The 17589-nt window shown below is 43.6% G+C and overlaps 1 protein-coding gene across 1 annotated transcript in view; it reads right to left on the bottom strand.

Moving 5' to 3' along the window:
• Positions 1–17589, bottom strand: part of MOV10 (Mov10 RNA helicase) — a 153247-nt gene that overhangs the window by 114475 nt on the left and 21183 nt on the right. The window contains exon 2 of the mRNA XM_075333616.1: positions 6337–6430. Within this exon, the coding sequence (XP_075189731.1) occupies positions 6337–6430 (94 nt within the window). The remainder of the gene's footprint in view (positions 1–6336; positions 6431–17589) is intronic.

Below are 17589 nucleotides of genomic sequence, written 5' to 3'. Positions count from 1 at the left end.
ACGTAATTCATCTTTTCTCCCTGTTATACTATATTATATAGAATATGATTGGAGCAACCTTTTCTATTTTGCAGTAATTTGCAGGGGTGTTTGTATCCCAAGTTTCTTTCAGCTCCTGAGGTATAATGGGGAAATTATCTGAGCCCCTTGTGATATGACTCTAGGTGACTGTAATATACTTTTGGGATATACCATCCTGTAACATATATGTGGTTGTAAATAACTCTTATGGATCACTACCTTGCATAAAGATAATTTATTAGGAATAGAAGAAGTCTATACGTCTTGTACAGTGCTAGTATCATGAATAGGAATTGCTGGTTATAGATCAGTAAATTGATACCTTCTTGATCTAAGAAAAACAATACAGGGAGGAGTATTACCATTTGGGAACTCATATATATTGTACTGTGCAAGCACCACTATAGGGCTTTCCATCCCTATATCAGGGTCAGGGAGAGGGAGAGCCGACGTGGAACGGGGGCGCCCGGTAACTTATGGTGTCATACCCTCCGTTGTTAGGTAGGGATACACTACCCTTATAGGGCTATACTAGTTTCCCTTCCCTTTCCTAAAGTGAGTGTGTATATAAAACTCCTTGGTTATTTACAAGGATAACGTGATCCATTCTCATTTATATGTTTGTGTGTCTGCCTGTGGGTACATTTTAATGAATATTAATAAAAATTGCATATTTTAAAATAGGGTTGAGATTATATGTTAGGCCCATTATCTGTGCTGGGTATCCTAATATGGAGGGATACTACACCAAATATTTTATTTATTTTCACTGTAAGATATACTGACCCGCAGACCGCGTGTGATTGAAGCGTGAGGCAGACTATCACTCAGCATGGGGGTGCGTCTGACTGGAACCACAGATGTCGGTGGGTGAGGAAAGCAGTGCATATGCAATGAAGGTACATGACCAGCCCGAGAAGTGAATGTGCCGCACCGATAGCAGTGCGACAGCCGACCCGGGGCTTTGGTAAGTACAGCATGCTTGCTGCGATCCCCCTATCCATTCTACCAACATTTTTAATATCCGGATTTTGGTCCCTTAGACTTATAATGAGGACCAGAATCCAGCCCAGAACCGGATTTTAAACACTGGCTAACACGGACCCGCCGGTCCTGGTTATCTGCGAGTCCACTCATCAGTATCCTCTAATGATAATCTACTGCTGATTAAAAAGTCATTCTATCACAACTACACTAAGCAGCCCAGTAAGTGAAATACGCTATGCTGCTCTCAGATTAGGTGGCAAAAACCTGGTGGCAGATTCCTTTTAAACGGTTTTATCTATGAATAAGGACCATTTTGGGGTCCGAAACACGCAAGATTGCAATTTTTATTGCATTTCTACTTTTTAATATAGCACTCCCAATAAAATGGAATTTTTAAACTTTGCTTTTTTAATTTTTTTCTCTGGGGCCGGATCCAATTCTCATATATCACTTGCATCTGTCCTGCGATTTCTGCCCTGGAGCTTTCTGATCACCATTATGGTCTTTAATGCATGATCGCTGCATGGTAAGCAGAAAATATTTTTTTTCCCCCCCTTTTGTTTCCTTTGCTCATTGCCATCACTCCTACTAGCTCTCCTCTCTTATTGACAACTCTACCAATCAAAAGTACTGCTCAGTTGCTTTGTCAATGTTAATGTGCATTTGCTCTTGCCCTTAAAGTTCATTTCAGTTTGAGAAGAGCTATTATGGTAGAAACATTTGAAATAAGACTCTACTTCGGCAGTACTGTCCCTCCCCACACACTGATTGCCAGCGCATCACACTCAGGTCTGCTGTACTTCATCACTGTGTTTTGTGGCGATCAGACTGTCAATGTATGCCTCACACCAAACATGTTCTCAGCTCTTGGGGGGGGACATATTCTACTTTCTCCAGATTTTTCCTGCCAGTGGCATATTTTGGGAGGGCAGGTAGGGCATTTGCACTAGGCACAGCCGGCAAGGAGGCAGAATTGGGCTGCACAATTCTGGCAATAGAGGAGGTGTAACATGCTGACTCCCGGAATTAAAATTTTACTTGCATCTTTAAGACCCAAGTACAGTTGAAGCCCTTACCGCTGGCATTTCAAGGTCATTATCACTTTAGCAGTGTGATCAGGTCAGCCAATCCCACTGATGATGTCACTCTCCTGTGCTGTAGAGTTGATGAATGTTAGTATGTAAGCTCTCCCAGGTAGCTGAAGAAACCGGGAGTTTTATGATCATAGAGAATCTTGTTAAGACTGTATAGCAATGGAGGGGTGGGGTGGGAGGAAGGAAAGAAGTGTGTGAGGAGACAGTGTGGCGACGCTGGGGAATGTGTGAGGAGACAGTGTGGCGAGGCTGTTCTGCAGTCTGATGATGACTGGAAACAACTCACAGCATTTCCTTACCATTGTAAAAGACATTTTGGGAATTGTAGATTCATGCGATACAATTATATATGGGGCTGACCTGACATTACAATTGAGTGCTGTACTAAGCTTGATGGTGATATATTCATGTACTGATAGTGGTTCTGGTGATGTATTCTTATCCTGTTAATGGCTCTGATTCTGTACACATGTAACAATCCATAATTTGTCAGATTATGTGATCCATGGCCATGTCACTAAAGTATTCTGCTGTCAAGTGAAGGTGGAATCCACCTGAAAATGACATGTGTAGATATATAGCAAAAACGTACATATTAAATATGGATACACAGCCACAAAAGTCTGAAAAATTCAGTTAATTTAAAATATGCTAAAAAAAAAAAAAAAAAAAAAAAAAAAAAAAAATAAATTGTTCATTTTTAGATTTTGTTTTACAAAAACAATTTATATAAATCAGTCAATATATGAAGAATAGTCTCTAATAAGCGTATATAGGAATGCTTATAATGAAATCGTGAAGATGGAATTCATGATAGCATGTAGAAACTCAGAACAGTAACGTAAATCTATAAAAATGGAACTGAGAAAACAGGTTTTTTAATTTTATCAAGGATACAACAGTTTAAAAACCAAAACAGTCACACTAGGCAGAAAGACGACATGGCAGATCTAATAAATACAGCCAATATAGTACAATATTTAACATGGGGTGCTAATATTTTACAGGAATGAGACAAATGCACAATTGTATAATGGCAAAATATGATACAAGTACAAGCAGATTTATAAAACACCAGGTGTGGTAAGAGCATTGTCAGTGTATTTCCATCTACTTGTAAATAGATATATGGATCAACGAATAAGACAAAGTGCATAACTAGAATATTGATCAATCAGAAGAGAAAGTGCTATAGGATATTAACATGATTTTTCAATACTAAAGATTATTATATAAAGTGAAAAAATGGACTATGCCAGAATGTCCCTCTATCACTGTAGTGGCGCCAACCCCAATGAACGTTTCGGTGCTGCCTTCTTTAGGGGGTTCCGATACTCATCACCCCTTTGCAGGTTCTCTAGCTCACACTGTGCTCTGTGTGACCCTGAAGTGGCTTTTCGAATGTAAGCCTATTTAACGTTAGAACAAGGCTCCATAGGATTACATTGTGTAAGAGACTTCTGGCTTGTCAAATAAAAAAACATTTTCCCACTTAAGTGGTTTCGAACTACAGTCTTGTATACTCGTATATATGTACTGCAAAACAGCCCCTAAAAATAAATATAAAAACAATGCTTGATACAACCACATCAGTGTGATATTACAAAGTTAGACCCTGTGCACACCCTGCGTTTTTTGCTGCAGATTTGCCGCAGAAAAGGTTTCTGTTCATGACTTTTCTGCAGTCCTTCCCCAGCAAAATCTATGGGAAATCCAAAATGCTGTGCGCACACTGCGTTTTATATACTATAGGTTTTGCTGCCGAATTTCTGCAGCAAAAAAGAAGTAGCATGTCACTTCTTTTTCACAGGTACCTGCGTTTTTGCCATAGATAATTGTAAAAAACCGCAGGGACCAACCCATGGGAAAACCGCATGCTGATTTCAGGTACGTATTTACCGCAGTTTTGGCCGCGGAATTCTGCCAGAGGGTGCGGATGTTTCTTAGGCCTCCGACACGCTCACGTGAAAATAACACACGTGCCGCGAGACACGCATTTACCCTGCGTGTTGCATGTAGGCAAGTACGCGCAGGCCACGTGTGTTCTCCGTGTGCTATCCGCGATAACACACGGAGAACCGGTAATTTGCATACTCAAGTGGTCCTTTTTTTTTTTTTTACTCTGACGTGTGTTTTCTCCGGCGCATGTCAGACGGGACCGCATCCACACTACATCCATGTGGTACGGGTGCGGGCCGTGTGACACCCGTGCTGCCGGAACAACATGGACATGTCAGCGTTTTTAACACACGGAGACACGCAAGTATGGAATGGACACACGTTCCGTTCCAAAATACTTACGTGTCTCCTAACCATAGGGATTACCTAGGTCCCCGTGTGCATGTGTCTCCGGTCCGTGTAAAAAAATGGCACACACGGACCTGCGGCACATGTGTGTCGGAGGCCTTAAGAAAAGCAAATTTCCCAGTGCACACAGACCCTTAGGGCTATTGAAAGGTGGAGATGGAACGTCACAAAAAAATGAGCTGATCATTAAGGGATTGATTTTTCCCTTTCAACCTTCTATACGTCATCATAGTGCCCATGTCAAAAAATAATATATTCAGCATTACACCCTTTTGCCTGCTTAGTGCCAGCTACAGTCTTGTTTACAGGCTACATCAGTAAGTTTATGTCTAAAGCGCACATGACTGCTCCAGCCAAATCACTGAAATCAGCACTGATGGTAGTTTAGTCATCACACACAGATTGTGCTCAGAAAGTTGAAGGGAGGAAAATCTACTTAGGGCTATGTGCGCACACTGTGGATTTTATTGTAGTTTTGCCGTGCATTTGCTGCAGAAAATGTGTGTAACATTTCTGCAGTCATTCCCCAGAAAAACCTATGGGTATATAAAAAAAAAAAAAAAAAAAAAAATGCGCTGCGCACACTGCTTTTTTTTTGTATACCTGCGGATTTACCCGCGGAATTTCCACTGTGGAATTAATGTGCATGTCACTTCTTTTCTGCAAGTACCTGCAGTTTTGCCATTAATTATTGATAAAAACCCACAGGGACCAACGTGCGCAAAAAACGTTGAAAATCCGCACCAAAACCGTATGCGGATTTCGTTGCGTTTTTTTACCGCAGGTGCGGGATTATTTCAGAGCGTACGTTTTTTTCCTTAAGAAAAAGTCAGTTTCTAGGGCGCACATGGCCTAAATGGAATGGTTACCAGGTTTTTGCTACCTCATCTGAGATCAGCATAATGCAGGGAGACCCTAATTCCAGCGATGTGTCACTTACTGAGCTGTTTGTTGTCATTTTGATAAAAAAAGAACAAAAAAATCAAAACACCACCAGTTTTCTCTGCTGCAGATCTAGCAGTTATACAGAGCTCATGGATATGCTGGACTCCCTGGCAGCACGCCAAGTAGTCATCTAATGATAATCTACTGCTGATTAAACAGTGATTTTATCAAACCTACACTAAGCAGCCCAGTAAATGACAACGCTGAAATCAGGGTCTCTGCCCCTACATTTTGTTGCTCTCATATTAGGAGGCAAAAACTTGTGACAGATTCCCTTTAACTTTGCAGACAGCCCCTTTTAAGATGCTCCTCTGTTCACTTTGTCCAGGGTATAGCATGACATTGAAAGTTGCGATGTGCACTGAAAGCAGACAGGAACGTTGCAGAGATGGTGTCTGTGTGGGTATAGTTATAAGAGGGGGTGAAAAAATACAATGAACATTTTGAAAGAAACCCAACAGAACTCAATATGCTCAGTGAGTTCAGTCATGCTCCGTTGGTGTATGTCTGACGATAAATTCGTCTCCAGACTGGTTTCCATTGCAATCAAACAGAACAGAAGGGTTTAGTGTGAACACAGACCTAAAAGGGGTTGTCTATTACTTTTTAAACATATTCTGTATTTGGCCACGGAAGAAAGAAATTGTAAATTGATGAGACTAGGGGTGTGTGGTTAAGGGCATGGCCCAAGACTTTGCCACTGTGTGGTTGCAGCGCCTCGTGCACAGTCCCCCTATGTACATAAAAGGAGTTTTTATTTTTAATGGAAGCTCCTATTAACATTTTTATTTCAAGAAATTATATGAGGCTCACATATCATCGTCATGTCACAGTTTGTTCGCTTTTTTAAATATTTTAGCTGTAGGTTTGCTTAATCACTGATTTTTGCGCTTCAGTATCAGGGCAAAAAAACATCACAAGAGCACAGTGCAGTGTAGTGCGTTAGCATAAGACAAGCTGTATCTACTGGAAAAGAACACACCTGGCTCAGATGAATGGAGTCTCCTCTTCCGTAAGCTTTTCCTGCCACTTTAAGGCCATGGAGAGCACCAGAAAAATTTGGTAGAGGACCATGTCTAGTAAAGGATTGAAGAAGAAGAAGAAGAAAAAAAAAAAAAAAAAAAAAAAAAAAATTACGCATTTTCTCCATTATTCGACACACAAGCTATTCTATAATAAATATTCTATAATTAAAATACAGAAACCCACAGCCTGCCTATGTGACTTTCGTTGCTGTTTTCATATTGTATTTTTATCTTCTCAAATGCAACAAATACGGTATATGTGCAAAGGTGTGGCAATGAAGTAGGGAAACCAGGCGGCTAGGATGATAAGTGCTCCCTCAGCTCAGACCACACTCTTATCTGTCTGTAGGGGCAACATTTCTACAGCCCAATACTGCACTCCCCGCTAATGTACTCCGCTCAGGCAGCAAGAAGGTACAAGCATGCAAGGGACAGGAATTGTCAACTAATATTATACCTACACGTATATTGTTTGTTTGTTTTTTTACAGTAAGTGTTCATGTATTTCAGGAAGAGCAAAGTGCCTTTTGTAGACGCCACACTACGATACAGATTCAGCATTGCCGTTTCTTCGCTTTCCTGGAGAAATTTGCTAAAGGTCTCAGATCACCAAATAAATTTAAATATTCGACAAGGATAACACAAAACTCAGTTTAAAAATGAAGGTCTTTATTATAAAGGGAAAAAGAAATCCAAACCTACAGGGCCCTGTGTGAAAAAAAGGGATTGTCTCCTAAACCTAATAACTGGTTGGGTCATCCTTAAGAAGGAACCGGTCACCAGATTTGGCGACTAAATTGTGGCCACCACCAGTGGGCTCTTATATACAGCATGTTAGAATGCTGTATATAAGAGCCCAGGCCGCTGTGTAGTACGTAAAAATCACTTTATAATACTCACTGAAGGGACAGTGTGGTGCAGAATGGTCGGATGGGGGGGGGGGGGGTCTTCATTCTCTGGTAGCGGCGCCTCCTCTTTCGGCCATCTTTGTCCTCCTTGTTCTGAAGGCTAGGTGCATGACGCGTCCTACGTCATCCACACTAGCCAGCATTGAGGTCCAGCACAAGCGCACATTGAACTGCCCTGAGCAGGGCAGATCAAGGTATTACAGTGCACATGCGCAAGATGATGTACAGTGGGTATGGAAAATATTCAGACCCAGTTACATTTTGCACTCTTTGTTTCATTGCTTTCCATTTGGTAAATTCAAAAAAGTTATTTTTTTTGCTCATTAATGTACACTGCACCCATTCTTGACAAAAAAAAAAAAACCCTGAAATATCACAATTGAGTAGAAGCACCCTTTTGAGCTAGTACAGCCATGAGTCTCCTTGGGAATGATGCAACAAGTTTTTCACACCTGGATTTGGGAATCTTCTGCCATTCTTCCTTGCAGATCCTCTCCAGTTCCGTCAGGTTGGATGGTGACCGTGGGTGGACAGCCATTTTCAGGTCTGTATAGAGATGCTCAATTGGGTTTAGGTCAGGGCTGGGCCAGTCAAGAATGGTCACATAGTTGTTCTGAAGCCACTCCTTTGTTATTTTAGCTGTGTGCTTAGGTTCACGGTCTTGTGAGAAGGTGATCCTTCGGCCAAAGTCTGAGGTCCAGAGCACTCTGGAAGAGGCTTTCATCCAGGATATCTCTGTACTTGGCCGCATTCATCTTTCCTTCAATTGCAACCAGTCATCCTGTCCCTGCAGCTGAAAAGCACCCCCATAGCATGATGCTGCCACCAACATGTTTTACTGTTGGGATTGTATTGGGAAGGTGATTAGCAGTGACTGGTTTTCTCCACACATACCGCTTAGAATTATCACCAAAAAGTTCAATCTTCGTCTCATCAGACCAGAGAATCTTATTTCTCATAGTCTGGGAGTCTTTCATGTGGTTTTTTTTTTGCAAACTCTATGTGGGCTTTCATATGTCTTGCACTCAGGAGAGGCTTCCGTCGGACCACTCTGCCATAAAGGCCCGACTGGTGGAGGGCTGCAGTGATAGTTGACTTTGTGGAACTCTCTCCCTACTGCATCTCTGGAGCTCAGCCACAGTGATCTTGGGGTTCTTCTTTACATCTCTCGCGATTGCTCAATTTGGCTGGACGACCAGGTCTAGGAAGAGTTCTGGTGGTCCCAAACTTCTTCCATTTAAGGATTACGGAGGCCACTGTGCTGAACCTTGAGTACTGCAGAAATTCTTTTGTAACCTTGGCCAGATCTGTGCCTAGCCACAATTCTGTCTCTGAGCTCCTTGGACAGTTCCTTTGACCTCATGATTCTCATTTGGTGTGACATGCACTGTGAGCTGTGAGGTCTTATATAGACAGGTGTGTGCCTTTCCAAATCAAGTCTTATCAGTTTAATTAACCATAGCTGGACTCCAATGAAGGAGTAGAACAATCTCAAGGAAGATCACAAGGAAATGGACAGCATGTCACTTAAATATGAGTGTCTGGGCAAAGGGTCTGAATACTTATGACCATGTGGTATTTCAGGTTTTTCTTGTTTAATAAATTTGCAAAAAATTCTACATTTGTTTTTTTTTTCCTGCCAAGATGGGGTGCAGAGTGTACATTAATGAGAACAGAAAAAAAAAATAACTTTTTTGAATTTACCAAATGGCTGCAATGAAACAGAGTGAAAAACTTAAAGGTGTCTGAATACTTTCCATACCCACTGTAGGACGCATCATGCACCAAGGCTTCAGAAGAAGGAGGTCAAAGATGGCCGAAAGAGGAGGCACTAGTACCGGAGGATGGAGACACCTATCCATCCGGTCTGCACCGCACCACCCTTAGGTGAGTATTATAAAGTGATTTTTTACACAGTGGCCTCGACTCTTATATCAGGTGTATCTAGTCTTTCCAGCACCCGGGGCAAGAATTCAGTTTGGCGCCCCCCCCTCTCCATGTGACCAATCATTTATATGTGATTTGGGAACTTACAGTTGCATGATGACAAGCTGCTCTTAATAAGTCTCTTCGATGTCCAAAGAGAAACGTAGGAAGTTGTCAGATGCAAGTATGAAAATCACATATGAGTGGAACAGCCATGTGATGACTGCTGGAACCAGCGAGCAGAGCTGAATCCTGACAGAGTATATTACATGCTGCTTGGATTAGGCTACACTGCTTACTTCTCAGTGCACACACTGCACGCTGTCAGTATTCTCTGTTGACGGCAGTGAGAGTAGGAGGTCACAAAGTTGCTAGTATGAGATTTCCATACATGTGGTCACTTGCCAACTAGACATGCATGGCATCACTCAATGAAAATGAATTGAGTGAGGCCGGACACATCTTGTCAGAATGTTGCCAGAAACAAATATCTCATACTTGTGCTCACATGACCGCCCACTCTCTCCATTGGCATTAGAAAATCCTAGAAGTATACAGTGCATGCTGTGAGAATTCACAAGTGTGCAGTCACAGAGTGATTGCAGATATTCATCTCAAACCTGAACAAGCTCTTTAAATTAAGTCCTGTAGCCTAAGTCTAAGTAAAGGGATTGACCAATTTTACAATTTATGAATTTTTACTTGTATACAGGATCAGAACTAATAACCGCACCAGAACCACCAGTGGTACAAAAATATATACAGTCATATGAAAAAGTTTGGGCACCCTTATTAATGTTAACCTTTTTTCTTTATAACAATTTGGGTTTTTGCAACAGCTATTTCAGTTTCATATATCTATTAACTGATGGACTGACTAGTATTTCTGGATTGAAATGAGGTTTATTGTACTAACAGAAAATGTGCAATCTGCATTTAAACAAAATTTGACCGGTGCAAAAGTATGGGCACCCTTATCCATTTCTTGATTTGAACACTAACTACTTTTTACTGACTTACTAAAGCACTAATTTTGTTTTGTAACCTCATTGAGCTTTGAACTTCATAGGTAGGTGTATCCAATCATGAGAAAAGGTATTTAAGGTGGCCACTTGCAGGTTATTCTCCTATTTGAATCTCCTATGAAGAGTGGCATCATGGGCTCCTCAAAACAACTCTCAAATGATCTGAAAACAAAGATTATTCAACATAGTTGTTCAGGGGAAGGATACAAAAAGGGGTCTCAGAGATTTAAACTGTCAGTTTCCACTGTGAGGAACATAGTAAGGAAATGGAAGAACACCGGTACAGTTCTGGTTAAGCCCAGAAGTGGCAGGCCAAGAAAAATATCAGAAAGGCAGAGAAGAAGAAATGGTGAGAACAGTCAAGGACAATCCACAGACCACCTCCAAAGACCTGCAGCTTCATCTTGCTGCAGATGGTGTCAATGTGCATCAGTCAACAATACAGCGCACATTGCACAAGGAGAAGCTGTATGGGAGAGTGATGCAAAAGAAGCAGTTTCTGCAAGCACGCCACAAACAGAGTCACCTGAGGTATGCAAAAGCACATTTGGACAAGCCAGTTACATTTTGGAAGACGGTCCTGTGGACTGATGAAACAAAGATTGAGTTGTTTGGTCATACAAAAAGGCATTATGCATGGAGGCAAAAAAACACGGCATTCCAAGAAAAGCACTTGCTACCCACAGTAAAATTTGGTGGAGGTTCCATCATGCTTTGGGGTTGTGTGGCCAATGCCGGCATCGGGAATCTTGTTAAAGTTGAGGGTCGCATGGATTCAACTGAGTATCAGCAGATTCTTGACAATAATGTGCAAGAATCAGTGACGAAGTTGAAGTTACGCAGGGGATGGATGTTTCAGCAAGACTATCCAAAACACCGCTCCAAATCTACTCAGGCATTCATGCAGAGGTACAATTACAATGTTCTGGAATGGCCATCCCAGTCCCCAGACCTGAAAAACATTGAAAATCTGTGAGATGATTTGAAGCGTGCTGTCCATGCTCGATGACCATCAAACTTAACTGAACTGGAATTGTTTTGTAAACCGGAATGGTCAAATATACCTTCATCCAGGATCCAGGAACTCATTAAAAGCTACAGGAAGCGACTAGAGGCTGTTATTTTTGCAAAAGGAGGATCTACAAAATATTAATGTCCCTTTTATGTTGAGGTGCCCATACTTTTGCACCGGTCAAATTTTGTTTTAATGCGGATTGCACATTTTCTGTTAGTACAATAAACCTCATTTCAATCCAGAAATATTACTCAGTCCATCAGTTATTAGATATATGAAACTGAAATAGCTGTTGCAAAAACCCAAATTGTTATAAAGAAAAAAGGTTAACATTAATAGGGGTGCCCAAACTTTTTCATATGACTCTAATTAGAACCACCATCTGAACAGAAACAGCATCACAACCACCAGCAGTACAGAAATTCATCCATATAACCCCAGCAGTTCAAAAACAGAGCATCAAAACCTTAATCAGTACAGAAATATATAATTAGAACCACAAGCAGTACATGGTACATCAATTGTAATATCAGGTCAGATTCCTATACAATTGTACTGCATGAACCTACAACTTCCAGAATATCCTTAAGGCCTAAAACACACTTCCGCAAAAAAAAAAAAAAAAAAAAAAACGTACGTGTCTTACGGTCCGTTTTTCGGGTCAGTGTTCCGTTTTTTTAGGGGCGTTTCTCCAGTATGTATGACATCCGTGTTGATGGCGCATGCTGTCCGTGTGTGCGTGTGGAATGACCGTGTGTGCGTGTGGCATGAACGTGTATGTGTACGTGAAATGTATGTGTTTGTGATGCCCAATGTCGTTTATAGATGTCGGCTGACAGCAGACAGAGTTGTGCGATGAGAATGAACTTGGGTGAACTTCACCCAACTTCATTGTCATACCGCGGCTCTGTCTGTGTTGCGTCCTGATTAGCGGTCACCTGTGCAGGATTCACCGGTGACCGCTAATTCCCTGAGTGACTGAAGTGAGCAGCCCTCTCTCATACTCACCGATCCCCGATCTCCGATGCGGCGCTGCTCAGCTATTATTAAAACTCCGGCGGCTTTAACTATTTTGAAAAAGCCGTCCGCTCATTAATCAATTTCGTATTCCCTGTTTTCCCCGCCAACAGGCGCCTGTGGTTGGTTGCAGTCAGACACGCCCCCCACGCTGATTGACAGCTGTGTCACTGCACCCAATCACAGCAGCTGGTGGGCGTGTCTATACTGTGCAGTAAAATAAATAAATTTAAAAAAAACCGGCGTGCGGTCCCCCACAATTTTAATACCAGCCAGATGAAGCCATACGGCTGAAGGCTGGTATTCTCAGGATTGGGAGCCCCACGTTATGGGGAGCCCCCCAGCCTAACAATATCAGTCAGCAGCCGCCCAGAATTGCTGCATACATTATATGCGACAATTCTGGGACAGTACCCGGCTCTTCGCGATTTGCCCTGGTGTGTTGGCAATCAGGGTAATAAGGAGTTAATGGCAGCAACCCATAGCTGCCACTAAATCCTAGATTAATCATGGCAGGAGTCTCCCCGAGATACCTTCCATGAGTAATCTGTAAGTTACAGTAAATAAACACACACCAGAAAAAATCCTTTATTTGCAATAAAAAACTAACAAATACCCTCGTTTACCACTTTATTAAGCACGAAAAACCCCTCCATGTCCGCGTATTTCACAGAGGTCCAGCGTCGCATCCAGCTCTGCTACATGGAGGTGACAGGAGCTGCAGAAGACACCGCCGCTCCTGTCAGCTCCACGCAGCAACTGAAGACAGCCGCGCGATCAGCTGAGCTGTCACTGAGGTAACTCGCGGCCACCGCTGGATCCTCCAACTGTGACAGCAAGTCGCCCAAGTGACAGCGATGTAGTTACAGGATTCCATGATGGCTTTTCACATCCACAGCTAGTCTCTGCGGCCTTTCATGTTCTCCAGTCTCCTGCAGAACATCCTGGCAAGATACCCTTAAAAATAACAGAATGAATATAAAAATATCTGCCCTACACTGTGCCCCTGAATAAATAATGGCCCCTCACTCTGTTCTCAGCACAAAACACGACGCACACACTGTCCCTCTTATGGTACAAGCCCTCCACACTGCCCTCTCCTTTCCATACTGAACCCACTCGTCACACCGTCCTCTCACACTGTGTCCCCTTTTCTATACTGAGCCCCCTCATCCCAACCCCCTCCTCGCTATAGCCTCACACTGTCCTCTCATGCTACTGCCTCTCCATACCATACCCCACTACCCAATCTCTATTCTGTGCCCCCTCACATTTTTCTCATCCCTTACTGTCTTCTCCCTACCTCTGTTCTCAGCCCCCCTCACTGCTCATACTGGGTCAGTATACATTTCCCCCTCGCTCCCCATAATGTGTCCACACCCGTCCTGTCCACTTGCTCTTCATACCATGTCCTCAAATTTGCCCCCTCACTTTTTATTCTGTGTCTTCAAAATTTCTTTCCCGTCTGCTCCCTTTACTATGGCCATATAAAATCACCCCTCACCCTCGCTCCCCATACTGTCTATTTACATCACACCTCACCCTTTCTCCCCATACATCTCCACTCACCCTCCCTCTCCCCATACTGTTTATATATACAGTGCCTACAAGTAGTATTCAACCCCCTGCAGATTTAGCATGTTTACACATTCCGAATTAACTTGGCATTGTGACATTTGGACTGTAGATCAGCCTGGAAGTGTGAAATGCACTGCAGCAAAAAAGAATGTTATTTCTTTTTTTATTTTTTTTTTTTAAGTTGTGAAATGTTTATTCAGAGGGTCATTTATTATTCAACCCCTCAAACCACAAGAATTCTGTTTGGTTCCCCTAAAGTATTAAGAAGTATTTCAGGCACAAAGAACATTGAGCTTCACATGTTTGGATTAATTATCTCTTTTTCCAGCCTTTTCTGACTAATTAAGACCCTGCCCAAACTTGTGAACAGCACTCATACTTGGTCAACATGGGAAAGACAAAGGAGCATTCCAAGGCCATCAGAGACAAGATCGTGGAGGGTCACAAGGCTGGCAAGGGGTACAAAACCCTTTCCAAGGAGTTGGGCCTACCTGTCTCCACTGTTGGGAGCATCATCCGGAAGTGGAAGGCTTATGGAACTAATGTTAGCCTTCCACGGCCTGGACAGCCTTTGAAAGTTTCCACCCGTGCCGAGGCCAGGCTTGTCCGAAGAGTCAAGGCTAACCCAAGGACAACAAGGAAGGAGCTCCGGGAAGATCTCATGGCAGTGGGGACATTGGTGTCAGTCAATACCATAAGTAACGTACTCCACCGCAATGGTCTCCGTTCCAGACGAGCCCGTAAGGTACCTTTACTTTCAAAGCGTCATGTTAAGGCTCGTCTACAGTTTGCTCATGATCACTTGGAGGACTCTGAGACAGACTGGTTCAAGGTTCTCTGGTCTGATGAGACCAAGATCGAGATCTTTGGTGCCAACCACACACACACACGTGACGTTTGGAGACTGGATGGCACTGCATACGACCCCAAGAATACCATCCCTACAGTCAAGCATGGTGGTGGCAGCATCATGCTGTGGGGCTGTTTCTCAGCCAAGGGGCCTGGCCATCTGGTCCGCATCCATGGGAAGATGGATAGCACGGCCTACCTGGACATTTTGGCCAAGAACCTCTGCTCCTCCATCAAGGATCTTAAGATGGGTCGTCATTTCATCTTCCAACAAGACAACGACCCAAAGCACACAGCCAAGAAAACCAAGGCCTGGTTTAAGAGGGAAAAAAATCAAGGTGTTGCAGTGGCCTAGTCAGTCTCCTGACCTTAACCCAATTGAAAACTTGTGGAAGGAGCTCAAGATTAAAGTCCACATGAGACACCCAAAGAACCTAAATAAACTTGGAGAAGATCTGCATGGAGGAGTGGGCCAAGATAACTCCAGAGACCCGTGCCAGCCTGATCAGGTCTTATAAAAGACGATTATTAGCTGTAATTGCAAACAAGGGTTATTCCACAAAATATTAAATCTAGGGGTTGAATAATAATTGACCCACACTTTTATGTTGAAAATGTATTAAAATTTAACTGAGCAACATAACTTGTTGGTTTGTAAGATTTATGCATCTGTTAATAAATCCTGCTCTTGTTTGAAGTTTGCAGGCTCTAACTTATTTGCATCTTATCAAACCTGCAGGGGGTTGAATACTACTTGTAGGCACTGTATACACACACACACACACACACACACACACACTTCACCCTCTCTTGCTCCATACTGTCTATATACACACACACACACACACACACACACACCCCATCACCCCGCACCTTCTCTTCCCATACAACCTCTTCCTCTCTCTCCCCATACTGTCTATATATACACACACACACACACACACATCACCTCTCCCACTCTCTCCCCATACTGTCCATATATACTTCCCCATTCTCTATCTCACCATTCTCTATCCATAGGAACTTCCCACTCCCCATCCTCTCTCCCCCCATACTGTGTCCATAGAAATGTCCTCCTCTCCATCCTCTTTTCCCCCATACTGTGTCCATACATGCTTCCACCCGCCCCTTACCCCATACTATTTCTATTCGATGTCTCTCCGGCTCCACCAGAGCACTCACCACCAGCGTTGTCTTCCACCGCCTCTGCGTTGCGACGCTGAAGAATGACGTCGGCAGTGTGATCAGCTGACCTGATCACACTACAGTTGTCACTCTGACCCGGAAGTGCCAACGGTCACCATTCCAATTGTCCTCGTGTCTGAGAGATACGGGGACAATTTACCAGTGGGAGCCGCACGCTGCACTTCCACTGAGTCTCGGCTGTCGTGTCAGCCAGGACGCAGAATAGCTGGCGCCCAGTGCAGGGACTACAAGACAAGAGGAGACTCAGACCGCTGCATCAGGAAGGCCGATAGCGCCCCCCTGACAGCTGTGACTGGGGCAGATGCCCCGCCAGCCCCCCCTAGATATGCCTCTGCTTACATACAGCATGTTAGAATGCTGTATATAAGAGCCCACAGCTTATAGTCACCAAATCTGGTGACAGGTTCCCTTTAACAGCAAAATCTGCAACCAACTGTTTACGATAACTGGCAAGGAGTCTTTTACAATGCTCTTGAGGAATTTTGGCCCTTATGTTTGCTGAATTGTTTTAATTCAGTCACATTGGATGATCTCCGACCATAAACAGTCTTGTTAAGGTTATGCCACAGCATCTCAATTAGATTAAGGTGAAGACTTTGACTGACTTGTTTTAGTCAGTTTCCTTTGAAATATATTTTCCTACATGGGGAGGTGAAATGTTACATATCTTTTCGTATGTAGTTAAGACTTTGAAGTGGCCTAGTCACTCTCCCCCCCCCCCCCTTTCTTCTCATATGTGAAAAATAACAGACGCTTGAACCTTAGAAGAATCTGGGAATCCCAGGACTTGAATTCCATACATTTTAGCATACCTCCCAACCGTCCCGGATACAGCGGGACTCTCACGCTTTTGAGCTTTTGATCCCGAGTCCCGCCCGTGAGCCTGTGTATCCCGTGGCTCCGCCCACCCACTGTAGCCCCGCCTCGCTGTTTCTCCCTTCTATTCATTACAAAGTCGAGCGCGCACCTTGAAACTCCTGTGACTGCCGCTGAGGTATGAATCCCCCCTGCCGGAGACCCGACCCCCCCTGCAGCAGAGCGGACATCCCCAGCCCCGGAGCTTCTCTGCAGCTGTTCTCTCCGACTCCCCGTGTGTGGCTTCTTCTCACTGCTGCAGACACACGGAGAATCAGGAAGCTGAGGAGAAGACTGTGCAATCCGCACTTATCTCCTGCAGATAGCACTGGCCAGTAATAACCTATGCAGAGTTACATCTGCCAGACTTCTATTAGCTTACCGATCAGTGGTCTCCTGCCTGTGGAGCAGCTGGGTCCTAGCTACCCAACAGCTTCAGCTCTGCTTTATCCTGGCTCCCCTACCAGTTAAAGGGAACCTGTCAGCAGAAATTTCGCAATAGAACTAAAAGATTCCCCCTCTGCAGCTCCTGGGCTGCATTCTGGAAAAGTTCCTGTTGCTATTGTGCCCCCTTTTAAACCTAAAAAAATACTTTATAAAGTCTTACTTTTTTGTATGCAAATGTGTTTTTATGGTCACGGGGGCGGGCTGTCTTGCGTCCGTTATTTCCCCTCCTGCCGCTTTACGCAGTCCCCCATTGCTCATTTACATACATGAGGACGCCTTCCTCATGTAACTGTCCTCCCAAGGTCTCGCGCATGCCCAGTGCCACTCTTGCAGGACTGAGCACTGTGCAAAGTGTGAACGCTTTTGAGGTGATTGCGCAGGCGC

Source organism: Anomaloglossus baeobatrachus, chromosome 2 (assembly GCF_048569485.1).
Source record: "Anomaloglossus baeobatrachus isolate aAnoBae1 chromosome 2, aAnoBae1.hap1, whole genome shotgun sequence".
Lineage (NCBI taxonomy): Eukaryota > Metazoa > Chordata > Amphibia > Anura > Aromobatidae > Anomaloglossus > Anomaloglossus baeobatrachus.
This window is presented reverse-complemented; position numbering and strand designations above follow the sequence as displayed.